A 21,567-nucleotide genomic window follows, 5' to 3' on the forward strand; every position below is an offset into this window, starting at 1 on the left:
GAGTGACAAGACGTGAATGCTGCGTTCTCCCCAGGGTGGCTGTGCGGTGTAAATGTAAATGTGCAGGCAGGGGTGCCCAGGGCTGTCCTGCAGAGCAGGGTCCCTGCACCCCAGGGCTGTGCCGGGCAGGGACTCTGCCGCCTGCCAGGGTCAGCGCTCAGCCTGCCCAGGAGAGCCCAGCAACACTGAGGGGAGAAGATGTGGGGGGAAGGAGTGACACCCAAAATGACAGGGTCCTTCTGCTGTGGAGAGGGTGCTGTGTGGGTCAGGGCTGCTCACAGCTCCAGATCACCTGCAGGATTTTTCCAAGGGGATGCCTCAAGGACCAGTGCAAGGGTTACCAGACAGATAAGGAGCTTTCCTGAGCCTGTCTTTTCAGTTTCCTCTCCCAAGGGGTTGGGGTGCAGGAAAGGATAAAATGAAAATGAGCTCTCATGCTTAAACACGTCACTGAGACTCCTGAACTGCAACTGTGAGTGATCAGTACATCTGCCAGAAGGCTCCTGACATCCCTTCCCCACCCCTCTGCCTGTGCACAGCACCTGCATCACCTTGGCTGGACCCGTCAGCCTTAGTCTGACCTGTCCTGTTTTCCAGCCTGCAAACAGGAAGATGCCCCCAGGCAGTGCCCTGTGAACAGGCAGGATCTGTAGGGCCAGGGGGAGGGCACAGAGGGTGGGATGGTCTGTGAGCACTGACAGGGAAGAGACATGGACAGGGAAACACCTCCCAGGGGAGAATCTCCAGGCAGCAGGGAAATGATCAGAAATGAGAGGAAACCAAACCCGGAATGGTTATGGGAGGGAGAGCAGAGAAAAGTGCCTGTGATCCCCTGCAGTGCAAATCCTCCTGTGAGCAGCCCCCTGGGCTCCTGTCCCACCCAGCAAAGCCTCTGCCCTCAGGGCCGGGGGCTCCAAGGCATGAAGCAGCTCCTGTGCAGCCAGAGCTCCAGTTCCTCTGCAGAGCACAGGGGCTGAGAGCAGCTGCCCGGCAGTGTTGGTGTCTGGGAGGTGCTGCACAGCTGGGGAAGGGTGACGCTGTCTGAGTGCCCGGCTGCCTCTGCCCTGGCCTCTCTCACACCCACCCTCACCGCATTCTCCTTCTTGCTCCCCTGCTCTGGGTCACTGCTGTTGGGATCTTGTTCTTGCTGTCAGGCTCTCTGGGGATGGCAGTTTCAGCTGCAGAGTCACAGCCTGATCGTGTGGGTCCTTTCCTGCAGGTGTGTCCATGGGCACACGTGTCCCAGCTTTGCTCTGACCTGTGGGCTGTGGGCAATGCAGTCTGTGGGGCTGGGGAATGAGAGGTATGTTTCTTGGGCGTGGGGTGGGAGTTTTCAGCGTGGGGTGCTGAGACATTCGGAAAGGGTGACACATGCCGTGGTCTGAGGTGGATCCATCTGTTCTCAGCAGTGCCTGGTGGCTTTTCAGGGTAACATGGGAGTGTGATCAGTCTCCATCTCAGAAAGGTGCCAGCCCAGGGCAGCTGGAGCAAGACAGAGGGACAGAGCAGCTGCCCTCACTCTGCACTGACCCACAGGCATCCTCTGGTCTCGCAGGACTCGCTCTGTTCTCCCTGAGTGCAGCAGAAATGCTGAGGGTTTCTGACACCCAACAACACTCCCCAGGGTGGGAGGACAGAAGGAGCTGTGGAAACCCCAAACCTCTCCAACTCAGTTTCTTAGGCCTGTGGGTACAGATGCTGACAGTCCCTTCTGCACCAGGAGCGGTTCCAGCTGACAAAGCTGAACCCCAGGACTGGCCCCTGCCCACCCGATCACACAGGGTCAGGCTGACTCCTCAGGAGCCCCTGGGCAGAGACCCTGCTCTTCATTGCACACTCATCAAGCACCAACGAGGGCTCCAGCCAGGACGTTCTCCTGGAAAAAGAAAAGTGTCTCTTTGTGTGGCAGGGTGGGAGGGTCTGTGGGAAATGGTTTTGACGATTCCCAGAGAAGTCTCATCTAAACCTTCACTATCTTTTCCTCCTATGACAGGTCCTCATGCCCACAGGCAGCCAATGTCCAACAGCAGCTCCATCAGCCAGTTCCTCCTCCTGCCGTTCACAGACACACGGGAGCTGCAGCTCTTGCACTTCTGGCTCTTCCTGGGCATCTACCTGGCTGCCCTCCTGGGCAACGGCCTCATCATCACCACCATAGCCTGGGACCAGCACCTCCACACCCCCATGTACTTCTTCCTGCTCAACCTCGCCCTCCTCGACCTGGGCTCCATCTCCACCACTGTGCCCAAATCCATGGCCAATTCCTTCTGGGACACCAGGGCCATCTCATACTCAGGATGTGTTGCACAGCTCTTTTCGTTTTCCTTCTTGGTAGTAGCAGAGTATTGTCTCCTCACCATCATGTCGTATGACCGCTACGTTGCCATCTGCAAACCCCTGCACTACGGGACCCTCCTGGGCAGCAGAGCTTGTGTCCACATGGCAGCAGCTGCCTGGGCCACTGGGTTTCTCACTGCTCTGCTGCACACGGCCAATACATTTTCACTGCCCCTGTGCAAGGGCAATGCCCTGGGCCAGTTCTTCTGTGAAATCCCCCAGATCCTCAAGCTCTCCTGCTCACACTCCTACCTCAGGGAACTTGGGCTTATTGTGGTTAGTGCCTGTTTGGTTTTTATGTGCTGCATTTTCATCGTGGTGTCCTATGTGCAGATCTTCAGGGCCGTGCTGAGGATCCCTTCTGAGGAGGGACAGCACAAAGCCCTTTCCACCTGCCTCCCTCACCTGGCTGTCATCTCTCTGTTTGCCAGCACCTCCTTTTTTGCCTACCTGAAGCCCCCCTCCATCTCTTCCCCATCCTTGGACCTGCTGGTGTCTGTTCTATACTCGCTGATATCTCCAACATTGAACCCCCTCATCTACAGCATGAGGAACAGGGAGCTCAAGGATGCCCTGAGGAAACTAATGGAGGGATGCATTTGAAAAATAATAAAGTGTTCATCATCTTCTCTTTAACAAATAACAGTTTTAATGTAACTCATTAGATGCCCAGACTTGTGTGTGTGTGTGTGTTGGTGGTGTTTATTTTTTAATAAATCATGATATTTTTGTCATCCCCTTTCTAATTCATTGTCAGCTTTTTTTCAAATGCACTGGCTGTATAAATATGGACCCATGCTCTCTGTGTATTTAAACAAAATAAAGGGCTCTGCAGTGATTTTTTTTTCACTGATATTCTTCCTCCAAGGCCTGTTTGGATCTGCAGGGACAGGTCCTGTGTACATGGGTGGAAGGGAAAAGAGTCCATCGTGGCAGCCCTGCCAGGGAGCAGCAGTGCTTGTTCTTCCAGAGCTGTTCTGGTTCCACTCCCACACTCTCCTTCTCATCCCTGGTGTTGGTGCAAGGCCTGAGTGCTCTGGCAGCTTGGTCACCGTCCTGCTGTGTGTCAGTGCTGTGGGCGCAGGCAGGGACAGGCAATGGGCACTGCTGTGACAGAGCTGGCCTCACAACAGCCTTTCCAGATAGAAAGGTGATCTCCTATGGGCAGAGAATGAAGGTTTAGTTCTTATTACAAAGATTCTCTCAAGAACATGCCCAAGAAAGTGACCTATATATGAAACCCAATGTACAGCTGAACAGTGTGTGTGTGCAGGGCTGGCACACAGCAGTGTCCTCTCACAGCCAGGCTCCTGCCAGAGACCTGCAGGACCAGCAGAGCAGGGGCTGGGCTGTGCCCCTGTGCACTGGACACCCCATCAAATCTGCCCCAATCATCATGGACTAATCCCTCACAGCCTTCATTTCCAGCCCGGACCTCTCGCCCCAGTTCAGAGAGGTTCTTTCTCCTTACCTGAAAAGACACTGAATGAGTAGGTCAGAAGTCCATGTTTGCATTGTACAGATGAGATGTGAGTGTGAACATCATGTATGTGAGGTGAGATGAACCGAAGTGAGCGCCAATGCTGTCAGATATTCAGGGGTGCCATTTTGCACCTGGGACACGTCAACCCTGTCTGGACATACAGACTGGGAGATGAGATGCTGCAGAGCAGCTCTGCAGAGAGGGATCTGAGGGTCTGGTCAACAGCAAGTTGAACATGAGCCACCAGTGTCCCTGGAGCCAAGAGGGACCGTGTCCTGGGTGCAGCCAGCACAGCACGGCCAGCCGGGCAGGGAGGGGATTGTCCCGCGCTGCTCTGTGCTGGGGCGGCCTCACCTGCAGCATTCACTGTGTGCAGGGCTGGGGACACAGTGGAATCCCTCAGGGACCAGCACTTGGGCCAACACTGTTGAACATCTTTATTCTTCCCCTGTATGATGTGACGAAATGAACCTTCAGCTCCTTAGTGGATGGTGCAAAGCTGGGCAGAGGCCTTGGACAAGCTCACCTGGGTCACCCTGCCCTGAGCAGGACAGTGACACAAGATGATGTTCACACCTGAGTTGCTCTGTGATTCCAGGAATCTTTCCCTTGGAAACGTTTTGGAAGAAGGAAGAGGTGGAGGAACAAGAAAATAAAAATACAGGCAGAGGAGGAGACCTCAAAGGTGTCAAATAAACAGAGCGGTTCTGTGAAGAATGTTTCTCTGCTCAAACTGTTAGCAGGAAATCTATAACCAGCTCCCCAAACTCCCTGTTCTGCTCATTGGCCCCTGGGATTTCCAGCACATTTCTTTACATCAGATTCTGCACTGAAGTTTGCACTGATTGTTACAGCTTCTTCGCAGGATTGCTTCATGTTTCCTTAGAGAACTGGATGTAAACAGGCACCGGGGAATTTTTAATTAGAGGAAACAAAAAAGGAAAAAAAAAAAAAGAAAGCACAATAGAACTTAATGATGTTTCTCAGTTCTGTGGTTAAATTAAGCAGTTTCCAGCGAGGTCCATTGCCATAGTTGAAGAGTTGCCTGTAGGGAGTAGGAGAGCAACTGCTGAAAGACTTGACCTGCCTGAAGCTCAAAGCAGAGTGAGAGCTGAGAGGCTCTGAATGAGCCAAGAGTGAGAGGTGAAGAACCTCTGGGGAGCGATGGAAAGTGCAAATGTCCAGACAGGCTTCTGAAGAGATGAGTTCAGACATGGGGAGCTGGGTAAGGACAGGTGGAAACTCCTGGATGTGCAGGGGATTAAATACACGTAGTGATAGACAGAGTTCTGGCACTGCAAGCACAGGGAAAGGCCAACGTTTCATCTCCCACAGTCCGTACACATTCTGAAAATTCATATTTGGAAGGATAGAAATTCCGCAGACATTTTATTTGAAATATTGAATTATTTCATCTGATGAAAAAAAGAGTGGGGGGTTTTTTGTTCTTTTTGTTGTTGTTGTTTTGGTTTTCAGTTTTGAGGGATGTTCTCAGGTTTTCGGGCTGAGCTCCATTGTCCCACTATAAGCACCCAGTGCAAACCTCGAGAGGCCCCGTGTACCTGAGGTGTTTGCCTTGGACTGGCAGGTATCAGACCAGACTGATAGAACCATGTCACTTCCATCATTTACATCTGGTATTCAAGACTTGTGTGCTTAATTAGAAAACTTTCAGGACTGTAGGTAAAGAGGCAAGTACGTGAAGAGCACTGAGAAGAAGTGATAGAAGAATTATGCAGTTGATATAACAGAATCATAGAATCGTTTCTGGTGAAAGAGACACTCAGGATCATCGAGTTGAACCATAACCTGACTCGAGCACTAAACCATCTTCCTTAAGAACCTCGTACAAACTCCTTTTAAACCCCTGCAGGGCTGGTGACTCCACCACTGCCCTGGGCAGCCTGTTCCAAAGCCTGACAACCCTTTCCATGAAGAATTTTTTTGTAATATCCAATCTGAACCTTCCCTGGCACAATTTGAGGCCATTTCCTCTTGTCCTATCACTTGCTAGTCATGAGAAGAGACCAACACCCTCCATGCTCCAAGCTCCTTTCAGGTAGTTGTGGACAGCGAGAAGGTCTCCCCTCAGCCTCCTGTTCTCCAGACTGAACCCACCAGTTCCCTCACCTGCTCCTCATCACACTTGTGCTCCAGACCCTCACCAGCTCCATTCCCTCCTCTGCACTCTCTCTAGTGCCTCAATGTCCTTCTTATGATGAATGGCCCAAACGTGAACACAGGATTCAAGATGCCACCTCATCAGCGCTGAGAACAGTGGCACAATGACGCGACTCCTGCTGGCCACACCATTCCTGATACAAGCCAGGATGCTGGTGGCCTTTTCGGCCACCGGGGCACACACAGGCTCATGTTCAGCTGCTGTCGATCAACACCCCCTGATCCCTTTCCAACAGGCAATGTTCCAGCCACTCTTCCCTGAGCCTGGGGCTGTTGTGACCCAAGTGCAGGACCCGGCACTTGGTCTGGTCAAACCTCATACAAATGGCCTCAGCCCAATGATCCAGTGGGTCCAGATCCCTCTGCATGGCCTTCCCACCCTCCAGCAGATCAACACTCCCACCCAACCTGGTGTCATCTGCAAACTTAATGAGGGTGCACGCGATCCCCTCATCCACATCACTGATAAAGCTTAAACAGAACTGAGTCAAATACTGAGCCCTGGGGACACCACTTGTGACCAGATGCCAACTGGATTTGCCTCTGTTCACCACAATTCTTTTGGTCCAGCCCTCCATCACACATACACCATCCAGGCCACGAGCTGCAGCTTCTCCAGGAGATGCTGTGGGATACGGTGTCACAGGCTTTACTGCAGTCTAAGGACACAACACCCACAGCCCGTGTGGCGGATTCACTCCCCACGACAGACTTTCCCTCATCTGCTCAGCCGGTCACCTTGTCACAGAAGAGATCAGGCTGGTCAAGCAGGACCTGCCTTTCATCCAGCCATGCTGATTGGGCCCGATTGCTCGTCTCGTGTGGTGTGTGTGACCTCACAGTCCTTTCCCAGGCCTGTTCCTGCTGTTGGCCAATCCCCTGCAGAGGCAGAAGTGACCTCACAGTGCCCTCCACAGCCATTGGTTCCTACTGGACTATGAGTTCCTGAGACACAGTGACCACATGGCATCGTACCCACCATCACCCTCCTTGTGGTCCAGTGTGTGAGCAGATCAAACTGAGCTGCTTTCATCAAATGTATCCAATAGATTTCCTATCAAGGGTTTGAGTGGAGAAACGTTCCTCAGAGGAGCTGCTGTATTTACTCTGGGGCATTTTACATCTCTGCTTCTGCCTCTTCATTTTTTGTTCTTCTTCCTCTGTCTATTCTGATGTTAAAGAGCTCTCCAAGGAAAAGATTCACGGAATCCTACAATAACGCAGGTTGGAAGAGACCCCTGAAGACCATCTCAGTCCCACTGGCTTTTATGGCACCCCAAGGAATAGCTGATGGCATTTGTGCTCACTTGGGTTCATCTCACCACATGCACACACTGGACATGCACATGATGTGTATGTTTACATCTCATCTGGACAACGGAAACATGGACTTTTGACCTAGTATTTCATAGAATCATAGAATGTCCTGAGTTGAAGGGACCCACAAGGATCATGGAGTCCAACTCCTGTCCCTGCACAGGACACCCCACAGGTCACCCCATGTGTCTGCGGACGTTGTCCAATCTCTTCTTGAACACTGGGGCCGTGACACCTCCCTGGGGAGCCTGTTCAGTGTCCAGCACCTCTGGGTGAAGAACCTCTCCATCATGTCCAACCTGACCCTCCACTGGCACATGCTTCTTCCATTCCCTCGGGTTCTACCATTGGTCACCACAGAGAAGAGATCAGTACCTTCCCCTCCTTCTCCCCTTGTGAGGAAGCTGTAGCCACCATGGGGTCTCCTTTGAGTCTTTTCTTCAGCTCTGATGCTCAGAAACCCCTTGGTTTGCTTTCTGAAGTAGAAAGGAGGAACCATGACCTGCAGGCAATGGGAAGGGGGATCCTGTCCCTCACACTCGGCTCAGGGCTCTTCCTGGGACCGTGGGATGTGGGTGTGCAAGGCCCAGGGAAGGACAACACTGGGACAACAACTTCCAGCTTCCCATGGGGCTGCAAGGAGGCACCGAGGCCCCAGTGCCATGAGGACAACATGTCTTCTCCTGGGCCTCAGTGGCAGAGACAACTGCCCTGGCCAAGGGGACAGAGACCTGGGTTCTGTGGGTCCCTTCCAGCCTTACAGCGCCCTTTGCCATCTCCACCACAGGCTGTTCTACACGGTGCTACCCCTGCCCCTCTTTCCCTGCAGGCTGCAGACACCCATCTCGCTTCCCCACCTGCTCTCACCCAGCATTTCTGCACCTTCACTGCTGTGTCTGCACCCTCACTGGCTGCTCTTTGTCACACAAACCATGGGCTGATCCAGCTCCCTCTGGGTCACCTCTTGCCCCACAGCACTGCTCTTACAGTGACATTTTTTCTTCCTGATAACCAGTCTCTACTTCCCCATCTGCACTTGGTGGCTTTATTTTTTTTCTCTGCTGCTTTTTCCCACTACTTTGGAAGCTTTACCATCTCAGAAACTGCCCATCAAGCAGAGATCCCCACCTGTTATTCTTCATGTGGTCTTGCACTTGACCAGAGAGAAGTAACCTCACCATGATCTCCTAAATCCCATGAGTGCTGCTGGCCTTTCAGCTTCTCTGATACACACAACCATGTCCCTGCTGCTGTCCCGTCATGTTCTCAGGTGGGATGGATGTGACAACCTGTCTCCAAGATCTCTTCCTGGGTAGGATCTGTCATACTTAGGCTGAGGTTCTTTCCCAGCCGTGTCCCTGCTGCTGGGCTGTCACCTCCAGAGACAGAACTGACCTCACTGTCCCCTTCACAGCCACAGGATTCTGACTGGGTTATGAGTGTCTGAGACACAACTGACCTCATAATACCATAACTATCCATCACCTTTTTTCTGGCCCAGGACCCGATCAGATAAAAGTATACTTGTTTTATCAAATTTATCAAATATATTCCCTACTAGAGATTTGAGTTGAAAAACACTCTTCAGAGGAACTGCTGTATTTTTGTTGACAACATTTAGAACTCCTTTTCTGTCTTTTATTCTTTTTATTCTTCCTCTGCTTATTCTACCTTCAAAATCCTCTCCAAGGGAAAGACTCATTGAATCTCAGAATAACTTGAGGTTTGAAGAAAGCCCTTGTCTCACTTGTCTCACTGTCCTGCTCCAGGCAGGGTGAACCAGGCGAGGTTGTTCAAGGGTTCCTCACAACTATGCCTCATCCACAGAGAAGCTGAAAGTGCACTCGTCACATCATACAGAGGGACAATAAAGACGTTTAACAGTGTTGGTCCAAGTGCTGGTCACTGAGCAATGCTACTAGTAACTGGCTGCACGGAGGGCTTTGTACCGCTGATGACATTTGGCTTGATTGTCCAGCCAACTTCCCACCCAGCTTCCAATTCTCCAGCCCAGAGATCACTGATCTGGCTACTAGGACACCAAGGAACACCATGTCTGTGACCCTGCAAAATTCCGGGTATGGCGGCAGGTTGACCAGCTGTTATTTCTCCTTCATGCTTTTCATGCAGATGGGTTCGATATCTGCCTTTCCAAAGACCTCGGAAACCCTCTTACCACTTTGTCTTGCTTTTGAGAGCACAACCCAGAATCACAGGCAAGGGTGACAGCAGACAGGAGCACTTGCAATGAGCCTGTCCCAGCAGCTGAGATGAATCTCACTGGGACACTGAGGTTTGTTCTTGGAGTCACACACCGAAATGCCAGGGTTCCATCAGGCATCAATATCTCAGATGGTCTCAGGGCTCGTTATGCACCCAGGAATGCTCAGAGACAGTCTGTCCCTTTTACACACAGAGGTAGGAGTCACATTGTCCCTCTGGCCTCCCGTTGCCACTCCAAAGGGGTGGGAGACACCTCAGCTCTGGTGTTTCACCTGCTCTGCACTAATCTGAGATGTCCTACATCATGAGGAATGGACACGGGGAGCTCAATTAATGAAGCACAACACAGTGCTGCATTCAGGCAGTTTCCCGTGGGGTGTTACTTCCAACAGGAAGTGACCTCAGGACCTTGTGTGTGCCACAGGTTTTCATGGAACCCCAAGGAACAGTTGATGATGTTTGTGCTCACTTGTGTTCATGTCACACAGTATCACAGTATCACAGTATCAAAGTATGTTTGGGATTGGAAGGAACCTCATAAGATCATCCAGTCCAATCCCCCTGCTGGAGCAGGAACGCCCAGGTGAGGTCGCACAGGGACATGTCCAGGTGGGTTTTGAATGTCTCCAGAGAAGGAGACTCCAGAACCCCCCTGGGCAGCCTGGGCCAGGCTCTGTCACCCTTACTGAGAAGAAGTTTTTTCTCAAATTTAAGTGGAACCTCTTGTGTTCCAGCTTGATCCCATTACCCCTTGTCCTGTCATTGTTTGCCAACAAGAAGAGCCTGGCTCCATCCTTGTGGCACTCACCCTTCATATATTTATATAACATTAATAAGGTCACCCCTCAGTCTCCTCCAAACTAAAAGAGACCCAGCTCCCTCAGCCTTTCTTCATAAGGGAGGTGCTCCACTCCCTTAATCATCTTCGTTGCCCTACGCTGGACCCTCTCCAGCAGTTCCCTGTCCTGCTGGAACTGAGGGGCCCAGAACTGGACACAATATTCCAGATGTGGTCTCACCAGGGCGGAGTAGGGGGGAAGGAGGACCTCTCTCGATCTACTAGCCACCCCCCTTGTAATACACCCCAGGATGCCATTGGCCTTCCTGGCCACAAGGGCCCACTGCTGGCTCATGGTCATGTCACCTCACATACATGATGTGCGTGCTCACATCTCATCTGTACAAAGCAAACCCAGACTGCTGAACTAGTCATTCATTGTCCATCCATGGAGGGAAGAACAACCTCTGTGGGTGAGAGGCCAGTGCTGGAAATGGTGGTTGTGAGGGGCCCGTCCATGACGATGCCCTGGGGCAGATTCTGTGGGGTGTCCAGTGCACAGGGGCACAGCCCAGCCCCTGCTCTGCTGGTCCTGCAGGTCTCTGGCAGGAGCCTGGCTGTGAGAGGACACTGCTGTGTGCCAGCCCTGCACACACACACTGTTCAGCTGTACAATGGTGTTTAATCTGTGGGTGACTTTTGTAGGAATATGCTTGAGAGAAACTTTGCAAGAAGATATAAACCATCATGCCCTGCCCTGACCAGATCACCTTTCTATCTGGAAAGGCTGTTGTGAGGCCAGCTCTGTCACAGCAGTGCCCATTGCCTGTCCCTGCCTGCGCCCACAGCACTGACACACAGCAGGACGGTGACCAAGCTGCCAGAGCACTCAGGCCTTGCACCAACACCAGGGATGAGAAGGAGAGTGTGGGAGTGGAACCAGAACAGCTCTGGAAGAACAAGCGCTGCTGCTCCCTGGCAGGGCTGCCAGGATGGACTCTTTTCCCTCCTCCCATGAACACAAGAACTGTCCCTGCAGTTCCATAAGGCCTTGCAGGAAGGATATAGTGAAAAACAAGTCACTAAAGAGCCCTTTATTTTGTTTAGAGACAATGAGAGCACGGCTCCTCATGTACACAGTCAGTGCTTATAACAGAAAAGCAGACAGTGAATTAAGAAATGGGATGACAACAACATTATCACAATTAAAAAACTACCAACAACAACAGAAAATCCAGATGACAGGCTGGGCCTGTAATTAGTTACTCTAAAACTCCTACGTAGAAGCAGATGGGTAGTTTAATACTTCAGGAAATTGTAAGATATGAGTTTCCACAAGGCATCCTTGAGCTCCTGGTTCCTCATGCTGTAGATGAGGGGGTTCACTGCTGGAGGCACCACTGAGTACAGAACAGACACCACCAGGTCCAGGGATGGGGAAGAGATGGAGGGGGGCTTCAGGTAGACAAACAGGACAGTGCTGAGGAACAGGGAGACCACGGCCAGGTGAGGGAGGCAGGTGGAAAAGGCTTTGTGCCGTCCCTGCTCAGAGGGGATCCTCAGCACGGCCCTCAAGATCTGCACATAGGACACCACAATGAAAACAAAACACATGAAAACTAAACACACACTGACCACAATAAGCCCAAGTTCCTTGAGGAAGAAGTGTGAGCAGGAGAGCTTGAGGATGTGGGGGATTTCACAGAAGAACTGGCCCAGGGCATTGCCCTTGCACAGGGGCAGTGAAAATGTATTGGCCGTGTGCAGCAGAGCAGTGAGAAACCCAGTGGCCCAGGCAGCTGCTGCCATGTGGACACAAGCTCTGCTGCCCAGGAGGGTCCCGTAGTGCAGGGGTTTGCAGATGGCAACATAGCGGTCGTAAGACATGACTGTGAGCATAGAATACTCTGCTGTTATCAAGAAGGCAAATGAAAAGAGCTGTGCAGCACATCCTGTGTAGGAGATGGCCCTGGTGTCCCAGAGGGAATTCACCATGGATTTGGGGACAGTGGTGGAGATGCAGCCCAGGTCCAGAAGGGCGAGGTTGAGCAGGAAGAAGTACATGGGGGTGTGGAGGTGCTGGTCCCAGGCTATGGTGGTGATGATGAGGCCGTTGCCCAGGAGGGCAGCCAGGTAGATGCCCAGGAAGAGCCAGAAGTGCAAGAGCTGCAGCTCCCGTGTGTCTGTGAACGGCAGGAGGAGGAACTGGGTGATGGAGCTGCTGTTGGACATTTGCTTTTCCTGAGCATGGGGCGCTGTAATGAGGAAAAAAAGAAGTGCCTGTGGGTCAGTGCAGAGTGAGGGCAGCTGCTCTGTCCCTCTGTCTTGCTCCAGCTGCCCTGGGCTGGCACCTTTCTGAGATGGAGCCTGATCACACTCCCATGTTACCCTGAAAAGCCACCAGGCACTGCTGAGAGCAGAGGGATCCACCTCAGACCATGACAGGTCTCACCCTTTCCTAAGGTCTCAGCACCCAACGTTTACCCCAGTGCACACACAGCTCATTCCCCAGCCCCACAGACTGCATTGCCCACAGCCCACAGGTCAGAGCAAAGCTGGGACACGTGTGCCCATGGACACACCTGCAGGAAAGGACCCACAAGCTCAGGCTGTGACTCTGCAGCTGAAACTGCCATCCCCAGAGAGCCTGACAGCAAGAACAAGATCCCAACAGCAGTGACCCAGAGCAGGGGAGCAAGAAGGAAAATGCGGTGAGGGTGGGTGTGAGAGAGGCCAGGGCAGAGGCAGCCGGGCACTCAGACAGCGTCACCCTTCCCCAGCTGTGCAGCACCTCCCAGACACCAACACTGCCGGGCAGCTGCTCTCAGCCCCTGTGCTCTGCAGAGGAACTGGAGCTCTGGCTGCACAGGAGCTGCTTCATGCCTTGGAGCCCCCGGCCCTGAGGGCAGAGGCTTTGCTGGGTGGGACAGGAGGCCAGGGGGCTGCTCACAGGAGGGATCTGCACTGCAGGGGATCACAGGGACTTTTCTCTCTTCTCCCTCCCATAACCATTCCGGGTTTGGTTTCCTCTCATTTCTGATCATTTCCCTGCTGCATGGAGATTCTCCCCTGGGAGGTGTTTCCCTGTCCATGTCTCTTCCCTGTCAGTGCTCACAGACCATCCCACCCTCTGTGCCCTCCCCCTGGCCCTACAGATCCTGCCTGTTCACAGGGCACTGCCTGGGGGCATCTTCCTGTCTGCAGGCTGGAAAACAGGACAGGTCAGACTAAGGCTGACGGGTCCAGCCAAGGTGATGCAGGTGCTGTGCACAGGCAGAGGGGTGGGGAAGGGATGTCATGAGCCTTCTGGCAGATGGACTGATCACTCAGAGTTGCAGTTCAGGAGTCTCAGTGACTTGTTTAAGCATGAGAGCTCATTTTCATTTTATCCTTTCCTGCACCCCCCACCCCTTGGGAGAGGAAACTGAAAAGACAGGCTCAGGAAAGCTCCTTATCTGTCTGGCAATCCTTGCATTGATCTTCTCCTTGAGGCATCCACTTGGAAAAATGCTGGGGGTGATCTGCATCTGTGTGAGCAACCCTGACCCACACAGCACCCTCTCCACAGCAGAGGCACCTTTCCTGCCCAATAGGGTTTGCTCCTCCACCACATCTTCTCCCCTCAGTGTTGTTGGATCTCCCGGGCAGGCTGAGCGCTGACCCTGGCAGGCGGCAGAGTCCCTGCCCGGCACAGCCCTGGGGTGCAGGGACCCTGCTCTGCAGGACAGCCCTGGGCACCCCTGCCTGCACATTTACATTTACACCCCACAGCCATCCTGGGGAGAACGCAGCATTCACGTCTTGTCACTCTGACAGTGCAGAAGGCAATCCCTGCTCTGCAGCACATCCTCCCCTCTGATCAGAGAACCTCTGAGAGCTGTACTTACATCTCTCACAGGCTCTGCAATGTGACAGCTTTCTGAGATCCTACCAAGATTTGCAGATGCAATGCCCTGCAGCCACAGGCTTCATATCTGAGAGGATTTCATTTCCAGTGAACTCTCAGCATCCTCCCACCCCAGGCTGTGTTTCCCTCTCTGTGCCCGGCTCCTGTGCCCTCGGTGCTGCAGGCAGAGCCCTCAGCCCTGCTGCGTGTGCAGAGGAGCTGCTCCTGGGCAGAGCTGGCTCTCTGCAGCGCTGCCGCTGCCATGAGCTCCCTGTGTCCCAGGAGCCCAGCCCAGCCCAGCAGCACAGGAGCAGCCCATGATGTCCCTTTCTCTGTCCCCTCTGGGCTCCTCCAGGTGTCCCTGGGGCTCCAGGAGCACATCCTTTGAGACAACCTGAAGTAATCAGTGATGTTGATTCTCTCTCCTCTGAAGAGACACATCATTGTGTTCTTTGTATTAAACAATGAATTAGTATGAGAATCAACTTTTCTTGTCCCATCATTAGACTGGACACCAGGAATATTACAGCAAAGGATCTAATTTCTCCAAGCTAGGGGAGGAATATCTTCAGTTGAATGAAGGCATTTTGTTCTGGTTTTACACTCCTAGGTCTAGAGAGACATTCATCAGTCTCTGGCCATGTCATGTCCGTGCTCTGATTCAAAGCCTTTGCACACATGGGCTCTTGGACACTTGGTACCAGGTTTCTTGTGTCAGGTCAGAGCTGGGCTGGTGCCACAGCTGGGGTGGTTCAGCCCAGATGTGAGGCAATGTCCTCAGCCAGGGACCTGACTGGGGGGCTGGAGCTGTCAGTGCTGCAGACAGAGCTGTGACACGGATGGAATGAACTGCCAGGCAGGGTGGCAGGAGTGAGTTCATCTGGTCTGCAAGGACAGCAGCCTCCAAGCACAGCAACAGCCCAGGTCAGAACTCAGTCCAGACCTGTAAGGCAATTGAAGGGCCCCATAATGAGCTGTTACTACTGCAGGAACAGTTAAAGGAGAAACAAAGACACTGTGTGGACACTAATGAATATAATAAGAGGTGAGAATCCCTGTGTCCTCTCGTTCTCCCTCTTCACCAGCAAGGTCTCTGAGATCTCTGTGGCTGGAGTCAGAACAACCAGCAGTGGATGGGGATCAAGTCAGGGGTCACTGGAACTAACACAATCCTCTCCAGTCTATGGGACAGCAGGGGCAGCATCCCAGGAGCTGGGACAGCAGGACGATGTCACAGTGAGGCCACTCTCCCCCATCTTGGAAAGCTCATGGAGACTGGGGGCACTCCCTGACCACTGGCAGCTCTCACACAGTGTGTGCACTTTTCAAAATGGCCAGTGGGTGAGCAGGGGAACTAAGGGCTGTGCCCCAGAGCATGTCCACTGGGACCCCATTTCTGGGTGTCTGGAAGAGAAGGTGACGGGGTTTGCCCAGGGCAGGTTGTGCCTGTCCATCCTCTTTGCTTTCTGTGAGGAAAGGACAGGGTTGTGGACGTGGGGTAACAACAATGGTCTGATACATGAATGTCAGCAAGGCATTCAGTGTCATCTCCTGTAGTATTCTTGTGTCCAAGGTAGGATATTATGGTCTGTGTTAGTGTGTAAGTAGATGGGTAAAAAGCCAACTGACCAAGATGTGTCTGGATCAAGCCTGAGTAATCTGGTCTGACCCTGCTTTGAGCAGGAGGTTGGTCAAGACACCTCCCGAGGTCCCTTTGAGCCTGAATGATGCTGTCCATTCATCCCCTTCATGTTTTCAAATTAGGGAGAACGCTCAAGTTCTCCCAGACCACAGAAGTAATTCACATGAGGTGCAGGGCTGCTTTACAGGTGCCCTCAAAGAGTCCTGACCACATCTTTTCCATCCTTTTTCTTTTGCCCTGAGCCAAGATCTTATTTTTTGTTGTCCTAATGCCTCTCCAGAAAGAACAGCCTGTGTTGTTAACCCTTTCAGAGCAGGTTGCTCAAGAGGTGTCAGCATCCATGTACAGAGTCTGCACATCAGCCAGGCACAAATCCATCATTATAGAAATGGAGACGAAGCACTTGACCAGCTCCTTGCAGCGAGCAATTGGCACAACTTGTCTGCTGAGATTCCAGGGAACACCGGAACTTTAAGAACCGAGAAGTTTTAGTCCTCGCTGAGCATCCTGGTTCATCTCCTGACCCATGTGGTGCTTCTGGCTGTGAAGAGAATCCAAACCAGCCGTTGGACTGGGCTAGTTCCATTTTACATGGTGCCACACAGGGCAGATGAAGGGGGCTTATAACTCCAATCTCTGCTGCACGGTTGGGACTTCAGAGATTAGAAATGTAGGGAACAATGTATTGTCAGTGCACACCACATAAAGATTCTGGCTTCCTTTGTGCCTTTTCACTAACCTGGGATCTGTTCCTTGGCTTTCATAGGCTAAAAGGAAACAACTCCACCATGCCTTCCTTCAAGTGTTTGTGTAATATGTCTAGGAATGTCAGTCGTATATGCTTATATTTACATTTTTGTAAAATAGTACACTGCATCAGTGGTAGCCCCTCTGGCAATGACAATTAAATAGGTATTTGCACTATAAGGCTCCATACCTCATCCACAAGCACACATCTAATTGGTTCAGATGAAGGGTGGTGTGGCAAACGTCACCCTCTTGTCCCCAGGTGATGGACACTGCTCATGTGCCTCTGCAGAGAGTGGCAGGAGCTGGATCCCCTTCTCAGGACAGACTCCTTCCAGGAGAGACACAGACACAGGGGGAACTCATCAGGGCTTTATGGCATTTCACTGGGCATCAGTTTTGACATATTGGGTGCTGTCCTGTGACTGCCCTTTCTGCACAAATTATCATAAAAACACAACCATTTAGTAAGACATGGTCATAAAGGGGCTGTTATGGACAAGAAAGCTCATCATGAACTCTGGAGAGAGCGAGGAAGTTCATAATAAGCACCAGGAAGAACCAAGAAGCTTGAGGCCTCTTCTGAAGAGCGGGAGGCCTGAGCAGCCGTGATTGGCCACTGTAGGTGTGGGAGAGGGTCAGGGCATGTCAGGGAGAAGCAATGAGATGGCTGATGGCTTCAGTGAACCCTTCCAGCCATGTCTGAGCCCAGAAATGGAAAGCAGTTGATGTCTGCAGGTGGAGGAGGAACAGGAGGAAGATCTTCCTGGGAATACAGAAGGAAGAAAGGCCTCTCTTGGGCTAATCAGGTATGGCAGTGCCATTTGCATGCTGTGGGCATGGCTGTGCCTGGGAGATGGGGAACGGCTGCTGCTGGGGTGGCTGTGCTCAGTCATGGCCCATGAGCTGACCCTGCTCTGCTCCTCTCTTACACTGCCCACACTTGGATGGTCCTCAGGAATCATCCATGAACCTGGTGGATGCATGAACCTCCTGGAGTGATGGGTATGGATCCAAATAGAGGATTCAAGCAAGTTTGGGACTGGGACACTGAGGTGATTGGTGACCATTGCCAGGTGTATGAAAGAAGCTGGATGAGTTGTGAGGAGCTCACAGGCATTTCCAACTCCACAGAAAACCAGAATCTTGCAGTTAAAGCAACAGGAGTTGACATAAAACCCACACCCAAAAAACAAAACACTCACACTAACCACAGGAAAAGCCTTGAAAAACATTGGAGAAAAATCTACCAGGTCCCAGGAGTCAGGGCTCAGCCATTCTGGTGATGAACAAGCATCAGGGGCTGACATGGCACCAGACCCACCTCCACATGGCCCTCACCACCTGGAACCAGTGTCTCCAAGTCTTTCCTTCAGCAGCCTCCAGGGACAGGGACCTGCACTGGTTGTTTCCTTCACAGCTGTGTCAGTGATGGCCCTTCATGGGGTCCAAACACCCTCAGAAACTTGGGGTTTGCTTCTGCCTTTCACTTCATTGGAGGTTTGATCATTCTCTCAGTAGCTGCAGTTCAGGATCATGGCAGCAGAGGGCTCACTAACATCTAAAATGCTCTTGCAAGCCAAAGCTGTGTGCATCATTATCCTAAAGGCTTCAAGTCTGATGTGGTGATTAGGGGGATTTCAGGAATAGCAAAACAGAGACCGTTTCCATCATAAATAGCAATATAGCCAAATTTTTTCTATATCCTTCTCTGCTCACCCTTCCCTCCCTTTCCAGAACTGGTGGCATCAGCAATGTCCAGTTCATATTTATGTGGAATGTCTCCTAGGAAAGAATGAATGTGTCAGAAAAGTACGTAACTAAATCACCATGTGAGTGAGGAGACAGGCCAGGACACCTCAAGAGGAATCACACTCCTCTGGACCAAGAGGTGGGTATTCCTGGCAATCTCAGGTGCCACAGCACAACGATAATTGTGTTCAGGAGCTGGTCAAGTGACCCATCTCCTGTTCTGTAACTGTGTCTGAGTTTGCTCAGGTCACCCCTGACTTGAGCCCCATCCACTGCTGGGTCTTCTCCAGACTCCTGCCTTCAGGAACAAAGTCCAGGAGACCTTGCTGGTGAAGATGGAGGCAAAGAAGCCATGAAGAACCTCAGTCCCGTCTGATTCTACTCTTATGAAGTTCAGCAGCAGGCCCACGTTCACCCTGTCTATTCTCTTACTGCAAGTGAAGCTCTGTCAGCTCATCTTGCTGCCCTTCCTGTGCAGGTATCAAGTCCAGGGCAGCTTTGGCATCATCCCCACATCCATGGACAAGGTTTCTAAATTCCTCCTTTGCAGCTTCCCCTGCTCCCACCTCCTGTGTGCTGCCTTTGTGCCCTGGAGCTCCATCAGTGCAGAGGAGCAGCCTCACGAGATAAATGCTTCTGTTCAAGGTTACTTGGAGAGATCATTCTTGTGCTTGGAGCAGGATGTCCTGTAAGGATTATCAGATTTCCTGAGCTCCTTCACCCTTCAGATCTACTTCCATGGCACCACTTTGCCCACCATCCCCCAGTATGTCCAAGTCTTCTCCTCTGGAGCCCACCAGCCTGTGCTCTGCTGCTGGCCTTCCTCCCTCCCCTCTGGTGCCTGGGACCCCACTGTGTCCTGCTCATGACAGCCAAGGTGGACACTGATGTTCACATCCCTCACCAGGGTTTCATTGTTTTCCAGTTCCAGATCCAGGTGAGAATCACCCTTGTTGGCCAACCAGGCAGCCATGTCAAGCAGTTGGCCCAAGATCCTCTGGACTGTTGGTACATGCAGCTCTGCCTGACCAGTGAATGTCAGAGCAATTACAGTTCCTCATAGGAACGTACTCATTGACTGGAAACTTCCTCAGGTTACTGACAGAAGATCTTTTCCATTTCTTCTCCATGATCAAGTAGTTTGTAACACTCTGTTACCCTGTACTGGGCTTACATGGCAAAGTCTTGGAACAGGAGGTGAGTGTGGCTGTGCTAGAGTTGTCACCTCTCTGGGAAGACAACAGGAGTTTGACGGACGTCAGACAGAGCTGATTTCAGCTGCTCCAAGATGGACCCACTCCTTGCCAAATCTGAGCCACTCAGTGATGCTGGCAGCACCTCTGGGATATTGTATTTGAGAAAGGGTAAAAAACGCTGCACAACAGCAGGTGGGAGAGAGGAGGGAGGAAATGGGAGAGAAAAGCACTGCAGACACCAAGGTCATATCCCATAGGACCCAAGCAGGTCCCTCAGCAGGGCAAATCCTGCTCTCCTGAAATCCTGCTCTTGGCCTTGTTCTCATCTCCCAGGAGCCTCAGCTCCACTTTCCATCCCTGACTGTTCCATCCTGACCAACTCTTTCTGGTTTGTAAGTGTGAAGTCCCACAGGGCACCTCACCCCACTGACTCCTCAGTCACCCGTGTCAGGAAGATGTTGTCAATGGGTTCCAAACCCTCCTGGATGGCTGGTACCTTGCCGATATTGGGATATCTCAGGTCTGCCACGAGGACATGGCCTGGAAACATGAGGCTTCTTTTATTTGTCTGAAGGAGGCCTCATCTCATTCCTCTTCCTCATCAGTGAGTGTATAGGTGTCCAGTCACCTCGACATTGCCCATGTTGTTCTACCCTCTCATGCTGACTCCTCAACCTTCAGCTGACATTGTCTGTCCCCAGGCAGAGCTCCACGCATTCCTGCTGGTCTCTCATATGAAGGGAAACTTCAAAGTCCAGACCTTTGGCACTATGAGTATCAGACGCCCAAGGCCCCACAGTTTCTCCAGAAGATGGTATTTGTAGTGCCCTTCAACTCCACATCCTGGTATCTTGGGAGAGACACCCTTATCAGGATAAGCCGTCTGCATGCAAACATTATGAGCTGAACAAATGGAGCTTCAGTCAAGGGAGAGTGCAGACCTTGAGAAAATCTGGTGTTCGCCCATCAAAAAACTCTAAAGATTTAAAAAGGGAAGTGACCAGTTCTGTATAGGGGCAGGAGAACAACCCCATCCATCAGGACAGAGCAGGACCTGACACGCTGAGCAGTGACCCTGAGGAGAAGCGCCTGGGCACTACAAGGTCCCCACACCAGCCCGTGGTGCACGCTCACCATGAACAAGGCAGCTGCACACGGGGCTGCATGAGGAGGAGCGTGGGGACCCAGACACCTGCAGTTCTCATCCCATTCGGTTCAGCACTGGTGTGACCCACACACACGGGTGTGTGCCAGTGTGCGGCTTCCCAGTTTGGAGCAGCAGGGAGGAACTGCAGAGTGCAGGGCTGTGCCAAGGCAGGTTCAGCACCTTGTGCACATGGTGTGGGGTGCTGAGGGACCTGGGCTGCTTTGGCCCAGCAGCACTGGGGAGGCTGCAGCAGTGCAGGAGTAGCCTGAGAGTGCTTGAAGGGCGGTTTCAGAGGTGGTGGAGGTTTTCTGCATAGGGGGAAAGTGCTTGAGAAAGAAATAATGGCCCAAAGTGCAGCTGGGGAGGCCCAGGTTGGACATGAGCAGAAAGGAATGTGATGGAAGGGCAGTGCTGTGGGGGAGCAGGTCAGCAGAGGGAGTCTGCATCAGCCCAAGGCTTTGTGCTTCAAGGACCAGCTGGGGAGGATGGAGAGATCTCAGCAAAGGAAGGAAGATGCTCAGACAGGAGCAAGGTGGGGCAGCAGGGGGGATGTCTCCAGCCTGCAGGGACAGAGGTGCAGGGGATGCCACAGCACAGGACAGGCTGTCGTGGAGATGATCAAGGGATGTAAAGAGGCTGAAAGCCCCACCAGACATGAGCTCCTTCTCCCCTTGGCTCTGGCTGTTGTCTGCACCTCTGATGCCTGTGAGGAGACACCTTGTCCTTGCAGCACAGGGGCCTCATGGCCTCCTTGTCCCCAGCCAGGAACCTGGGAGGGGTGGGACCATAGTCCTGCCCTTGGCCTTGCACAGCCCCACATCACACTGTCCCAGGAAGGGCCCTGGGCAACGTGGGAGGGACAGGATCTGTCTTCCTAG

At 52.3% G+C, this 21,567-nt stretch overlaps 2 protein-coding genes across 2 annotated transcripts; one reads left to right on the forward strand and one right to left on the reverse strand.

The window, feature by feature from the left end:
• Positions 1-2,016: 2,016 nt before the first annotated feature.
• LOC135577736 (olfactory receptor 14J1-like) lies at positions 2,017-2,940 on the forward strand. Its single transcript, XM_065047856.1, has one exon. It carries the CDS (start codon positions 2,017-2,019, stop codon positions 2,938-2,940), a length of 924 nt encoding a protein of 307 aa, XP_064903928.1.
• An 8,610-nt stretch (positions 2,941-11,550) lies between these two features.
• On the reverse strand, positions 11,551-12,551 carry LOC135577716 (olfactory receptor 14J1-like). Its single transcript, XM_065047835.1, has one exon. It carries the CDS (start codon positions 12,549-12,551, stop codon positions 11,619-11,621), a length of 933 nt encoding a protein of 310 aa, XP_064903907.1. The 3' UTR covers positions 11,551-11,618.
• Between the last annotated feature and the right edge of the window lie 9,016 nt (positions 12,552-21,567).

The sequence above is a fragment of the Columba livia genome, unplaced genomic scaffold (genome assembly GCF_036013475.1).
Source record: "Columba livia isolate bColLiv1 breed racing homer unplaced genomic scaffold, bColLiv1.pat.W.v2 Scaffold_135, whole genome shotgun sequence".
NCBI lineage: Eukaryota > Metazoa > Chordata > Aves > Columbiformes > Columbidae > Columba > Columba livia.

What these genes read in the sequence shown, in the direction of transcription:
- LOC135577736 (XM_065047856.1), top strand. Translation starts at nt 2,017, where the DNA reads ATGTCCAACAGCAGCTCCATCAGCCAGTTCCTCCTCCTGCCGTTCACA.
- LOC135577716 (XM_065047835.1), bottom strand. Translation starts at nt 12,551, where the DNA reads ATGTCCAACAGCAGCTCCATCACCCAGTTCCTCCTCCTGCCGTTCACA.